The sequence below is a fragment of the Xiphophorus maculatus genome, chromosome 11 (genome assembly GCF_002775205.1).
Source record: "Xiphophorus maculatus strain JP 163 A chromosome 11, X_maculatus-5.0-male, whole genome shotgun sequence".
Lineage (NCBI taxonomy): Eukaryota > Metazoa > Chordata > Actinopteri > Cyprinodontiformes > Poeciliidae > Xiphophorus > Xiphophorus maculatus.
In genome coordinates, this window is record NC_036453.1 from 5,532,577 (window position 1) to 5,546,458 (window position 13,882).

Below are 13,882 nucleotides of genomic sequence, written 5' to 3' on the forward strand. Positions count from 1 at the left end.
GCACATCTAAATGCAACCAAACAACTTTGAGAGGTTACATTTTATGTATATATGTATTCAATGATATTTTTTATGATTTTGTAATGTCAAAAAGTAACTTTGCTCTAGAGGTGAAGTTCTACTGAATTGGCTATTTGCAGCAGGTCTTCAGAATGTGTCCTACAAGCTGTTGATGTGCCATGGGTCTTGTACTACAAAATTTCAACAAAGTTTCTTTTAACAGATCAGGATGAACAAACCCAAAGCTGGTTTTCTAATTGGCAAGTCATGTCCAGTTTGCTAATTATGAAAACATAGCTTAGCAAATATCCTCTAAATTAGGAATTTAGAGGATGATTCACAATGAAAAAGCAGGAAGCTAGCTTGTAAAAACAAATAAGGTAACAAATGAGCCAGGGGCTTAAGCTTATGTAAAAATGTACAAATAATATTCTACTAGCAACAGTGGCTGGTTAAAGCTGCAAAAGGTAACTCAGTGTTGTAGAGCAATTATTTCAACATCAGCACTAACCTGCACAACGTGCTTTTGTAACGTGCAAAAACTTGTCCTCTGTGGTGTTTCAAGAATGGCAATGATACCAATCAAGACATTACAACAATAACACAGAATATGAAGGAAGGAATGAAAACTGACGGCAGGGCATCATTTTTCTATTATGGCCCTCACCTGAGAAACAGTCTTCTGTTTCGGCTGATGATTTTTTTTAAAAACTTATGTTTTTGATTAGGCTTTTAGTTGACTTTTTTAATTTGAAATTATTCATTTCCAATTAAACCTCATTCACATCTGCAGCTTCACAGATTTAATTCAAAGGTTGTTGAGATGCCTGACAGATTTAAATGGACCCAAGAACTATGTTTTGTTAGCAAATGAGAAGATAACTCTCAAATGATTATACAACAATGTGGAAGAGTATTTACTTTGAAAATATATGATTCTTGTTTACATTTTAATAGAAAGAAGGTACATCCAATACAATTTATACAATTTTCAGTGGGAACATATTTATTGGGAGTGCAGTAATCAAAACTTTCTTATTTTGGCTGAAAAGCTTTTTTTCATGTTTCCATTGGTATGTTGCTGATTTATCTTGGTGATGAGCTCTATGTCATCAAGTATCAGGCTGGAAATGTTCTCATTGTTTATTTGCCATTGCCTCTTGTTTTCATTATTTTGTAAAGCATTCTTTTGAAAAATTCTGTATGAACAGAATTTGTTTGATTGACTAATAGAATATGTTCAATATTTTTATTTTGAATATTTTTAAAACGAATTAAGCTGAATTGTAAAAAAAAAAATGCCTATAATGTTTAATCCTAAACTTTAGCTGACAATGTTATTTAATCATAAATTACAATTCAATATTCCTGTAACCATACTTAATTTCTATCAGCACACTAATGCAAATCTGATACAAATCAATCTGAGTGTTTTTTAAAGTAGAGTCCATGCTTCTGCTTTTTAAAAAAGGAGGGGGTGTTCCCTCCTTTACCAAGGAAAGCGCTGTAGTTTCTGGGTACAATAACAGCCTGCTTTCACCTTACAACCTGCAGACGTGGTTTCCTGAAACACGGTGCCAGGCCGTGATTCGCCTGCTAGCTGCTGCCTCCTTTTCTTTTGTTCTGTCTCATTTAAGAGCTTTGATGTGAAGGGAAAACAGCTATATTATCTACAGCATGTGTAAACGTGCTGTAGGAATTATGTGCTCTGGTGGACTCCTTTTGCTGGGCTTAAGCCACACCTGTTGTCTTACCTTTGAGAGCTTCACTGTTGTAAAGCTAAGGAGACAGGAAGGTGTGGTTTGTTCAGACTGCAGGGCTTTCAGGTAAAGTGCGACGACTCATTAGAGAGAAAGTTTTTTTTTGCTGATAAGAATAAAATTGCAAGTCTGGACAGTCGAACCTGCAGAGGCCTGAAGTTTCTTATTAAAGGACAGAAGCTGTAAGACACACCTTTGCTGCTCTGCAGGCTGTGGGTTTGTAGCTCATTATCAAAGGGGTTGAATTTCAATGTGACTGCCCTGCAGGCAAAAAATAAATAAATCTGAGGGTCCACCAGGAAAACTTTTAAAAATTTAATTTTACACAAAATAATCAGTCAACAACAACAAAACAATATGAAGGGAATAAACATGGCTGCTGTGTAACATGAACATTGCACTACTCACATGGAGATAGACTAAATTATTTATTTGTAGACTCTATTGCTGGCAATCTATTACTTTACATAAACCTCATTGCATTGAAATAAGTATTATGTTACAGAGGATGATCATTTGGAAGAGAAAAGTTAAAAGTATTGTCATGGTTCTCTGGATGCTGGCTTGTTTATTTTTGAAATTGTTTCATGAAAAATTACTAAATAGAAATCAAGGCTCAACTTGAATATTGTTAATTTAACTGTCAGTTTATTTCCATCTAGTCAGTAACACTTTGAAGAGATAAAGAGGATTATACCCAGTAACACATTCATGTCAGGGAACATAGACTTTGAACCTCTAACCCAAGATGGTCATGTCTAAAAACCTGGACACCAAAGTTTGCATCATGGTGGATATCACCTGAAACTAAATTTGAGGCTTTGTGTGGCAGATGCCACTAGTAATAAAACTAATTACTACTAACTAACTACTAACTAATAAACCTTACAAAATATATATATATATATTTTCCCCTCCAGGGGGTCTTTTGTGGGCTCTAGTGTCCCTTATGTGACAGTAGACTGACAGGAAACGGGGAAGGAGAGGGGGGAAGACATGCGGCAAATGTCGTCGGGGAGTCGAACCGGCCGCGTCGAGGACTCAAGGCCTCCAAATACGGGTCGCGCTAACCGCTATGCCACCACGGCATGCCCCTTACAAAATATTTTACCAATGGAATGATGTGCTGCTTTAATATTGTTACCTCTTTTAAGCAGCACCTTGGAAATTTTGAGTGAACTGAAACTAAGTTTCTAAAGTTGCAGTTGTTACACTTTATAGACAACAATCGTTTGCTTTAAAAAATTTTGTTACACTACCTCCCTGAAATTATCAAAGGAGAGAGACACAAATATACTCAATTGTATTTACCTAAGAGCATTTTGATGCTAGCTATGCTGATCTCCAAAATATTATAACACCTGAGTAATTATACATAGTAGATTTTCCAAAAGCAATGCCTTTTGCAGATTTTTGGTTAAAAGCACACACATTAATAACCAGAGGGCATGTGACTGTAATTTTTTTATTAGTTTACTTTTAAATTTGTAATCTGTTGCATTAAGCTGAAACAGACCTTAAAATCCAACTGGTGCATTTACTGTAAATGTTCCAAGTTAAAGTAAAGAATCTCACACTGAATAAAGAGAGGAGGTGGTAAAGTAAGCTAAAGTAGTTTACCACTCTCCTCCTGCTGTTACAGCACTACCATTAAACAATTTGCTTCCATAACCACCTGTGTTATATGGTCTCTGTGCTGCTGTGTTTTTTATAGCCAAACCACAGAGATCAGGTAGCCGTGTGCAGAAAGTAAAACAGCATTCCTCAGAGTTTAATTTCTCACTTCACTTCCTGCTTGATTTCACGTCTTGTTCAAGCTTTATGATGCAGTAATGTGATCGGATTAATGTGTAGCCAGCAGAATTGCTTTCATTCCTAAATGTCCCACTTTAACTCTTTTGCCTTACAGCAGTCACCCTCTGCCAGGTGTGTTTCTTTTATTTGTACAAGAGGAACCATGGAACAAGCTGGTGCTCAGTGAAGTTGGTTTAATTACTTTACAAGTATCTGAAAGTACTAAGTTTATTTAAAGATAAAGACCTGTTAGAACATTATTATTTTCATGAACAGGGTTGTCACTTTTTAAATGAGAATATGTTCATGTAGACAGACTGGTAACTTTATTTGTGTATTTGAATGGTTGGTAATAGCATGTTGCATTTACACTATGCAAGTACTGCTCTTAAGTACTGCTTTTATTTTTTTCTCTTGATGAAAATGTCTAAAATAAATTCATCAATTCAAATACTACATATTTGTAGTATTTGTTTATTAAAAGTTGTTGAAAAAAAACATGCACATATTTGTCCCATAAAGTTTATCTATTTATTCTGAATGTCTGTATGCTCTGAGCGCCTGTAAGCAAAAGTTAAACTTGTTGTTTGTGCTCAGTCTTTGCCAGTAAATCTGATTTTGATTCTCATTATCTATTGGAAAATACCTTCTTGGTAAAATGAACATACATTTAATTATTAACCTTCCAGGGTTCTGAATAATTGTGAGCCTATGAGTTGTATTCCAGTTCCCATATCCATATTAAACAGGGTGACATTAAAGTTTAAGAGCCTTAATGACTCCACCTTGACAAATTAAGTTTTATTTCAGCTAGGTTAATTCAAACTAACTTCGACAGGAAATTCCAGCTTTATTGGTTTATAATCATTAGGAGAGTCATTACTATGTATATCAGAAGTACCCCACGAAAATGTTACTTTAGCCAAGCAGATGCACTGCTGCACTGAAAGTGTGCATGTGAAACTCCTGCTCACAGTTCTGCAATCAGCTTACTATAAGTTCCAGGCAAGATTCAAGTTTAGAGATTATGTCAGAATCTCACTTCCTGATTTAAGTTTGCATGATGTTAGCAATTCTAATAACAGCTTGTTTAATACCAGAGCCATGAAAATACTAACCCTGCTTCTTTTGCACTTCTCTTTTCAGTTCCACTAATCATCACCATGTTTGTCTTAACTGCTACCTTAGAAAAGAAATATGCATATATATTATTTTGTACACTGAACTACCAAGCTTCTGTCATAAACAGAACAGGGTATACCAGAGATTATACATTAGTGAAATAAACTGTTCTCATGGAAGAAAACAAATATAAAGCCACAAAGAACTGAAGGCTGAAGTTGCTGTGTGATTGCTGGGCAGCGCAACTAATATGTCTCACCGCTAAAATATTTATCAGGCCTAGTCCAGCTGGAGTCAGATAGTCGATATCAAAGTGTCAGTATTGACGTTGGCTAGAGTTCTTTGGTGATGAGCTTCATCAGTTTTTAATCTTTGTTTCCATTATCACATATCACCACATACTTTATCAGCACAAAGTAAGTTAGCTTGGGCAGTTTGGTGCATTTAATGACTTAAGCATCTCCAATGGGGGAATTTGATAAAGTACTTTCTAGCATGAATTAGATTTTGATGTAGTACGTTTGTTTCCAATCAAATTATTTTTATTTCTAAACTTAAAGGGAGTAATGGGCAGCAATGTGGCAATGTTTGAGAAAGCTAAACTGTGCCTGAAATGGCAACTTGATAGGTAATATTTCAGCTTTATGATCAGTCAGACTGACTTCAGTAAATATTGAAAGGCTTGATTGAATACTAATGCACAGGACATTTTTTTAGATTTAGATTTTCAATAATATATTGAGAAACATGCATTTTTCAGTCAATTTCACAAATATAGGCTGCTTTGTTTAGCTGTCAAAACCTGTTGCCATGCGGGTAAAATTGTCAAGCTGAAAGTGTTTGAGGGCCACGAATGTTCACTTTTTTAGATTTAAATGTAAAGTGTATTGTTTTTTTTCACTGCCTCAAAAATTAACTAAACATGCAGAATTTTAGTCACGCGAACCAAGCAGGCAGATTTTTGTCACAGTAAATCTAAAACATTAAAGTTTTTTTTTGCAAATCTGCCTTATTAAAAGAAAGACATACAACTTTGATTCATTTTCATTTTCTTTGTCTAGTGAAATGTTTTATTCTGTTTTTAATGAGAAGAATGTGATATGGGTTCCTCTCTCTTTGAAAATGGTTGCTGTGTTAGACCCAGCATTAGCCATCCAAATAAAAGTGTTAATATGACTGAGAATCCTGCATTAAGAGGACTGAATGAAAAAATGCAGGGCGTGTCGCTGCACGTGTTTCATACCATGACTGAGAATCTACTGAAACAAAAAGCGAGACAACAAAAGCAAAAGAGCTGAGGCAAGTCATGCCCTAATTTCCCTCTCTTATATTCTATCTAACAACCACAACAAGACCCCCAACCCCCACTGTGATGCAATTTATACATCTCTGAAAAGAACAAAAAAATGAATATAAACATTCTCTTCATCAAGATCTGGGCACATCTGGAGCAAAACTGCAGACAAAATGATGAATATGTACAAAAAGCCAAAAGATGGACACTGTTCTCCAGTGTGACACGTTCAGTTTTCAGATTTAGGGACACCACAGCTCAATTTTCTGCCCTCATTCTTTTCATTGCTTCACTCAGATCCACAACCTAGAAAGCTCCGCTCGGATCTCCTCCATAAGCAGCATGAATGACAACAACACGCTCTCTTCTTCTTTTCTTTCCCAGAGACACTTTTTCTTCCTTTAGCCCAGCGGCACATACTCCGGCTTTGCTCCGAACATTTTAAAAGGAGGTTCACTCAAGCTCTGCTAGAGAATTAGTTATGGTGTTTTGTGTTTGTGTGTCTGTGACCCTCATCTATCAGTCTTGTTGACAGCTGAGCCACTGAATGACTGCCATTGCCTTTCCTACAACCCACCAACAGCGTGGGTGGCTACAGATATGTAAAGACAGAGTTACAGAAAAAAAGCAAAGAATCAGAGAAACTTGCAGCACAGCGGTGTGTTTCAGGGAATTTCCACCTCTTCTTCTCTAGGACCTTTACATGCAAGCCCTCAGTTATCCAGCAGCTTGTTTGTGAGGTTGTCATGAGCACCTTTAGGTCTTATTTGATGTTAAAGTAATTGCTTCAAGGCACTACCACTATCAAGATAATGATAATGGGTGGGAAGATGTTCTTAAACCAGTGCCAAAGCACACAACACATGCCTGGGCAATGCATGGGCTTTAGAGGATCAAGACCCATGTCAGGTCAGTCTTCCTGTGGAACCATAGGCTGAGGGAGCTGTTGTCTCAAAATGTTCAGCCTGTACAAGCTCTTTTCCCCGTGGGTAAATGTAATCCAAAACGTGATTTTTTTATTAGATGTGTTGTTCCAAATAAACAGCAGAAAGGCAATGACTTCAAGCTTTTGGCATCTATGCATCTTGACCACTTCAAGCAATACTTGTTGGACCAACAAACTTCTGCCAAATATATGTTAGCATGGAGGAACACTGCTGTTTTTCTTTGCACTTATCCTCATGACTAAACACATTAAAAACTGCATTCCTAGAAACACATTTCTGCCATCATTTGACATAAAAATTTTGATTTATATATAAAATAAATGCTTACAAATCCACAATTCAGTCAGAATAGGTTATTTTGCAAGATAAGAAGTCAATTTCAAGAATGTTAATATCAATATACGTATCTTCTTGAAAGAAAAGTAGTCTGAGAGATGCTTTCTGACAGACTGAAAACATGCCAACCTTATGAGTCTGTGTCACATAAGTCATGTAAACTCAGTATCTTGTTTCTAGCAAGGCACCAGAATGTCAGGCTGGTATTTAGGGTTTATTTGGCCGATTAAGTCGTGTCATGTTAGAGGTGGAGTAGTGAACTACACATTTGCAGCCTCCATAATGACAAGCTGTGTCTACCTTAAAATGACAATCTGTCAACACACAGACATGCAAGTACATGTTAATACAAAATAATACATGTAGAAATTTCTTTTATTTACATTTTTGCATGTTTAAAGATGATTTAATCAAGAGAAGCCTTGTAGCTTGAGTTTGTGTGCTGACAACTCCTGACATGCTACCCTCTGTAGCTGCAACAGTAAAGAAACCAGTTCAACCCACAGAAACAGGATGGAGCTGCTATAAACTTTGCTATGCAGTGGATGAATGTGTGAAATTGGGCTGCATTCAAAAAGTCACACTTATGAATAATGACTTGTCAAAACTGCTTTTTAAAGACGTTTCATATGTTTCTCACCATACTTGACACTTTTCTGCAATCATCTTTGGTAATAAAACCCAAAGAGGCAGCACCATCACTATAAAAGCTTAGCTTTTACAGACCTTTTAACTGCATTATTTTTCTCTCTTCTAGAAAAAAAGTTTACTTTGTAATTTCCTATAGAGGTTCAAGTTTATAAAAAAATTAAATAATATACTTCTATGGTTTCTGCTCAATTCAAAATATCCACAACAGCAGTTTGTCCTTACAAAATGTTTTGTGTCCTTAGCAAAAATCAAGCTACAGGCAAAAATAATTGAATATAAAGCAGAAGTACTATGCTTCGTGGCACATGGTAGCAGCCAGTTTCACTTTTTCAATTTTTAATTCAGAATAAAAACACAAGTGAAAGCCTTCATAGACACAAGAAATTGTCCTTCACCGTTTAAACTTTAAGGACTTTCCATATATCTGCTCAGTGGCAGAGGAGGTGGTGGTGTAAGAAATCAAAGACTGGCTGCAACATCTTGAAGAAGGCACAAAGACCTCAAGAAATCAGATCATCCTTTGTGAGGTCCAGCCGTTTGGCACAAAACAAGTATGGTTTTTAATAACTGCAAACTAAACTGAGCAGATTGGTAGTGACAGAGCATTCATGCTACTTTAACAAAGCATGGTACAGCTGTTGTTGATATAACTGGGTTAAAAGTTCAAGTTGCACATAAAGAAAGAAAAAGAAAGAAAGAAAGAAAGAAAGAAAGAAAGAAAGAAAGAAAGAAAGAAAGAAAGAAAGAAAGAAAGAAAGAAAGAAAGAAAGAAAGAAAGAAAGAAAGAAAGAAAGAAAGAAAGAAAGAAAGAAAGAAAGAAAGAAAGAAAGAAAGAAAGAAAGAAAGAAAGAAAGAAAGAAAGAAAGAAAGAAAGAAAGAAAGAAAGAAAGAAAGAAAGAAAGAAAGAAAGAAAGAAAAAAAGAAAGAAAGAAAGAAAGAAAGATGGAGGCAAGATTTCCATTTACTGGATCTCAACTATAACATTGTTTACAAGTCTTACAAGTCCAAGAATCTAATCACTGAAAAAGGCCTTCTGTAGTCTGATGCACACCTCATTGCTGAGCTACAGTTGGTTCATGAGACTCAAGTCCCAAATTTTGAGTTTAAGTCAAGAACTGAGTCTTGGAACATAAGCTGAATATGAAGTTGCTTGGAACTTTTGCAATTTAAAAATTACTAGAGTCTGAGAATTTTTATGTTACTTTATTTAACAAGGAAGTAACTACTGAGATCTAAAATCTCTGTTTTAAAAGTGATCTGGACAAAAAAATATATGGTTATGTTGGCAGTGCAGTGTATGGTGTTGAGCTAGTCCCTTCTGAGTCTAAGTCGCTAGACTTAGATTTTTCTGGTGCAAAGCGACCTACCATTACTCCAGGTGTTTCTTTTATTAAATTAACAGGAGAAAAGTAATGTAAATTTGAAGCTATATCATGAACCACTTACAAGGTCAAAATGTCATCTGTGTGTCAAATTATTTTTGCTGTGCAAGCAGGAATTGTGTAAACTTCATTTCCACCCCAGGACTTTCCCTAATGAACTTTATGAGTTTTACCAACAGTTCTTTGGCAACATATTGCATGAGAAAACAGTCCCTGGTTCCAGTCTCTCATTATTCTCACAGTCCCTGAAAAAAAAAATCCACTTTACAAACTGTAAAGTAAATCCAGCTGACTTAAAGCAAGTAGATGAGTAACATTAATTGGCATAAAACAGAGAACATAACATTTTTAATGTGATTATAAATGTGATTTCCTAACACTAGAGACGGGGTACACCCTGGACAGGTCGCCAGTTGTAGTGGAATTAGTTAAACTGAAAGTAGATCCTGTAAACTGTGTCTCTGAAAAAGGCACAGTAAAGGGCATTAAAAGCAAAACACAGAAAACACTAAATGATCAATATAATGAATTAATGGCAGTAGTGCATAGTAAAGAAAGCATTCATATTAATAGAGATAATGGTTTTACAAAGTAATTAATGTAAAGTATTAGCCCTGGTTCACATTGTGTTATGTAAAAATAAAAGCCATGACTGAGTTTCAGGCTCACAATCCAAGTATGGGATATTTGTATTTATTCAAATGCACTTTTTCCCAGCGTGAAAGCACCGTTTTCTCTTCAGTTCTTCCTCACCAGTCACTGTATTATCAACTTATAAACAAACATCAAAACAAGCGCAGCAGAAATGTAAAAATCATGCTGCGATTTTCCTGAAAATTAAAACATGTGAAGTTCTTGTAAATGATATTCAACTGTGTTTCAGCAATTGGCTTTTATCAGCATAAAGCGGACAGCACAGCCGTCAGCATACCAACATAAATGCCAGCACTCATCAGTTCGGATGAAAGCAAACACTCTCCCTGAATGCCCCGCAATAATTCAAGCCGATAGGGACAAACGAGCTGACAGCTTGAGAGCACACTATGCACTGCACAGTCAAATCAGCCTGATCTCAACTGTTCCTGTTATGTCCTTCATCAGTAACACATACAGGAACAAACTCATTGGCACAATTGATGTGTTGATGTGTAAAACACACATAGTGCTAAAAATCAGCTTTACAGCTTAAGTAGCATAATATAACTTTGAAAAGATATATACTGTTAATGTAAGTATGTTCATAGTCAATTGGGAGAAAAAAAATTCAAAGCTTATAGTAAGAGAATTGAACAAAAACTGACATAGTGGCATCACTAAGTTTTATATCAGCCAGGAAATGTAATCAAAGTGGTAAATGGTTACTTGGATCTGATGCAAGGACAAATCCATTTCTATATTAGCATCAGAAATTTTAACATGAAAAGCTTGTCAAAAACAGTTATGAAGTTAGATGTTGCACATGGAGAGTCATGGTGTCCATCACTTTTATTAAGCTAACACTGTTTTAAAACGATTAATAAGATACAAGCAGGATACATGTTAAGCAGCAGACTGCAGGCTAGCTATGTGAGCAGATAGCCTGGCTAATTAACCTACTAATACCAGTTTGTTTTACTTGTGTTACTCTAAAAGCATAATGGCAAAAGGCTATAATATTCAAGTAGGTATCTAAATCAAATGAAATCAGACTTGTATAGCGCTTTCAGTAGGACACTCAAAGAAGCTTTGCATGAAATCAGTCATTTCCATTTGCACATACATTCACACACTGATGATTGTAGCCATAGCTACAATCTAAGCTACAATCTAAGCTACAATCAATAGATGTGGCTACCAGATTGTAGCCATAGCTGCCCTGGGGCAGTCAAGGTGGGTGAAGTATCTTAACCAAGGACACAACAACAGAGGTGGCTGGACAACAATCAAACCAACGATCCACTGATTGCAGGGTGAACTCCTACCACCTTCACCCACTAAAATAATACTAAATTAAGCAGGTACTAAAAATGGTTGCTTAGGCCTGCCATAAAACTTAAGCTAGCAGTAATATAAGTATCAAACAATACCTAAAAGAAATTTGATTGTGTAATTTAATGCCATGAAACTGGGCCTGTGCCTCTTTAAAAATTCTGCTCTTGCTTAGGCCTGTCATGATAACAAATGTTGCTGAGCGATTAATTATCTCAAAAATTATTGCAAAAAACGATAATATTGGTTGAAGATCTTTTTACACTGGTTTAATGGAAATGACATAATAATGCATGCGATTTCCTGCCAAAGATAGATACACTTTATTTTCAAAAGAACACTAAACACTGGAACTGATAAACAAAATAAACAAACCAACCAAAAACAAAAATAAAATGGATTCTCAGTTTCCATTAACAAAAAATGTACTTGAATAAAAACTAAATACATAAAGCCAAAGTGGAAATAAATACTGCATTCAACCAAAAGACTGCAGATTATGAAGTCTGTATATTATGTTGCCCTTCAGTAATCATTAGATTTAAATAGAGAAGATGGGCACATCGACTACCTGATGCAATAGTTCACACTATACGATTTTTTGCCCCAATTTTTCCATTATGACAATCTTAGAACGTTGGGCGTTCTAAGATTGTCGCTTTCAATTTTGTAACCGATCATCCTGCAGTGTGTGGTAGATCGTCGCATCACACTAAGGAAATGAGGACGGAAGAGGTCAGTGGAGAGCACCGGAGTTGAGCCTTTTTTCATTTAGTGTCATCAACAGAAAGAGAAAAAGGTCCAAAGAAACGATAAAGCCAATAATTAAAATGAGGTCGTGCGATTAATTGATTTATTGTTTATCGCAACAGGCCTACTCTTGCTAAGCAATGTTGTTAAATGAATCATTTAACAACATTTTAGCAGCATTTCACTGAGAAGTAGCTTGTGTAATGAGCTCAGCTGACCTGCAGTTCCACCGGGCGTTAGCCAATTGTTGCTGGCTAGTCTTGAGAAGTGAGTTGGGGTGGACCTAGCTCAAAGGTGGAAGGCGGAGCTAGGTCCACCCAGACGTTTTGTACAACTTAATGGTTGCCATGTGAGATTAAAGGATTTCTCAAATATTCATGAAAGAATCAAGGAGTTTTTGATGAGGGAATAACATTACAACATGATGTAAAGCTCAAAAAAGTGAATTTTACATAATATTGCCCCTTTAACTAAAAGCAAGTACACCATATTACCCATTGTTTTATATTTCAGCATACATTACAAAAAATGCCATGGAAATCTCATACTAACCTGTACCTAGCTCTAACTTTGTCCTATGTTATATGAGCAGATAAATTGCTGGGAATAAATATTAAATATCGATGTTCTCCTATTAAAGACTGGATTAATATGCTGCATAATAAATAAATATTTCAAGAATCTTTACCAAGGTTACAAGAGACTCAAGCATGTTTGTTTATAAATCACATGCACGCTGTCAGGCACCTTATGGAGATGTGTTTTTGTTTGTTTCTTTGTTTTAAATCAGCTGTTTCCATCAGTCCCGTTCAAGTTGCACACATACACCTGTCCAGCTTTACTTACATTTCAGAGCCTGGATCAGCGCTTTGCCGTCTTTAATCAGCTCCTTGATGAACTTGTTGGTTTTGTCCAGCTCCAGTTCGTGGGACTTGAGCCTGTCCCTGAACTGCGGACTGTCCAGGTAGCAGTCACTAAACTCAAGAGCGGGTAGTCCCATCTTCTACTAATCCACGAACACCAAAGAAACAAAACACAACTAGGAACCAGCGGAGAAAAGAGGAAAAAGATGTGAAGCTCCGACGGTATTAGTAGGAGCTAATACTACTTCTTCTACTGCCTCCGCAATGATGGAAAATGCAATTGCAACATGTAAAACAGCAGCTCCAGGAAGCTGTCCCTACATAACCCTATTTGTTTTTAATTGTAGGCACCAGCAGGAGTTCTCTTATTTCTCCGGCAAAATAAAATAAAATAAGATTTAAAAAAACGTCCCAGATAAAGGAGCTTGGTGCGCTACAACGCAAAGGTATCCACAGTCTCAGGTAAAACTGGTGCTACATTCCTCTCGACCAGGACGTTTTGGATTTAAAAAAGCTTCCCGGGAGGGATGGAGGGAGAGAGAAGAAACAAAGCTCAGCTCCCAGCAGCTCCTACCGTGGAGCTATACGTTATCTGCTGGGCGGCTTTAAAACAAGCCCGTTCAGAATCAGCACATCCCCGCAGACGACCAGAAACCTACTCCAACACGGATAATCCGGACTGACGTCCATTCTGACCAATGGGACGCATGAAATGGAGAGCGTCACCAATGGGGCGGGCGCACGTGGGATACTCCAGAGCTCAGATAAAAAAATTACAAAGAGCACTCACTCTGATCATGTTTTTGGATACGGTTTAATGAGCGATTTTGCTGTACACCATTCTTTTGATTAAAAAGACTACGTTTCAGACTTTTCCACTAAGGCAGTTCATTGTTTAACTTACTATAAATGTTGTGTTACGCCTAAAGTGAAATCATGGGTGGTTGGTTTAATTATTTAGCTATTGTAAACTATAGTTTAATAAAGTTATTTAACAATAACAATATTCTGTGTG

At 36.4% G+C, this 13,882-nt stretch overlaps 1 protein-coding gene across 1 annotated transcript in view; it reads right to left on the reverse strand.

The window, feature by feature from the left end:
• The window catches only part of arhgap26 (Rho GTPase activating protein 26), a 72,914-nt gene extending 59,910 nt beyond the window's left edge, over positions 1-13,004 (reverse strand). Inside the window, exon 1 of the mRNA XM_023341970.1 lies at positions 12,851-13,004. Within this exon, the coding sequence (XP_023197738.1) occupies positions 12,851-13,004 (154 nt within the window). The remainder of the gene's footprint in view (positions 1-12,850) is intronic.
• Between the last annotated feature and the right edge of the window lie 878 nt (positions 13,005-13,882).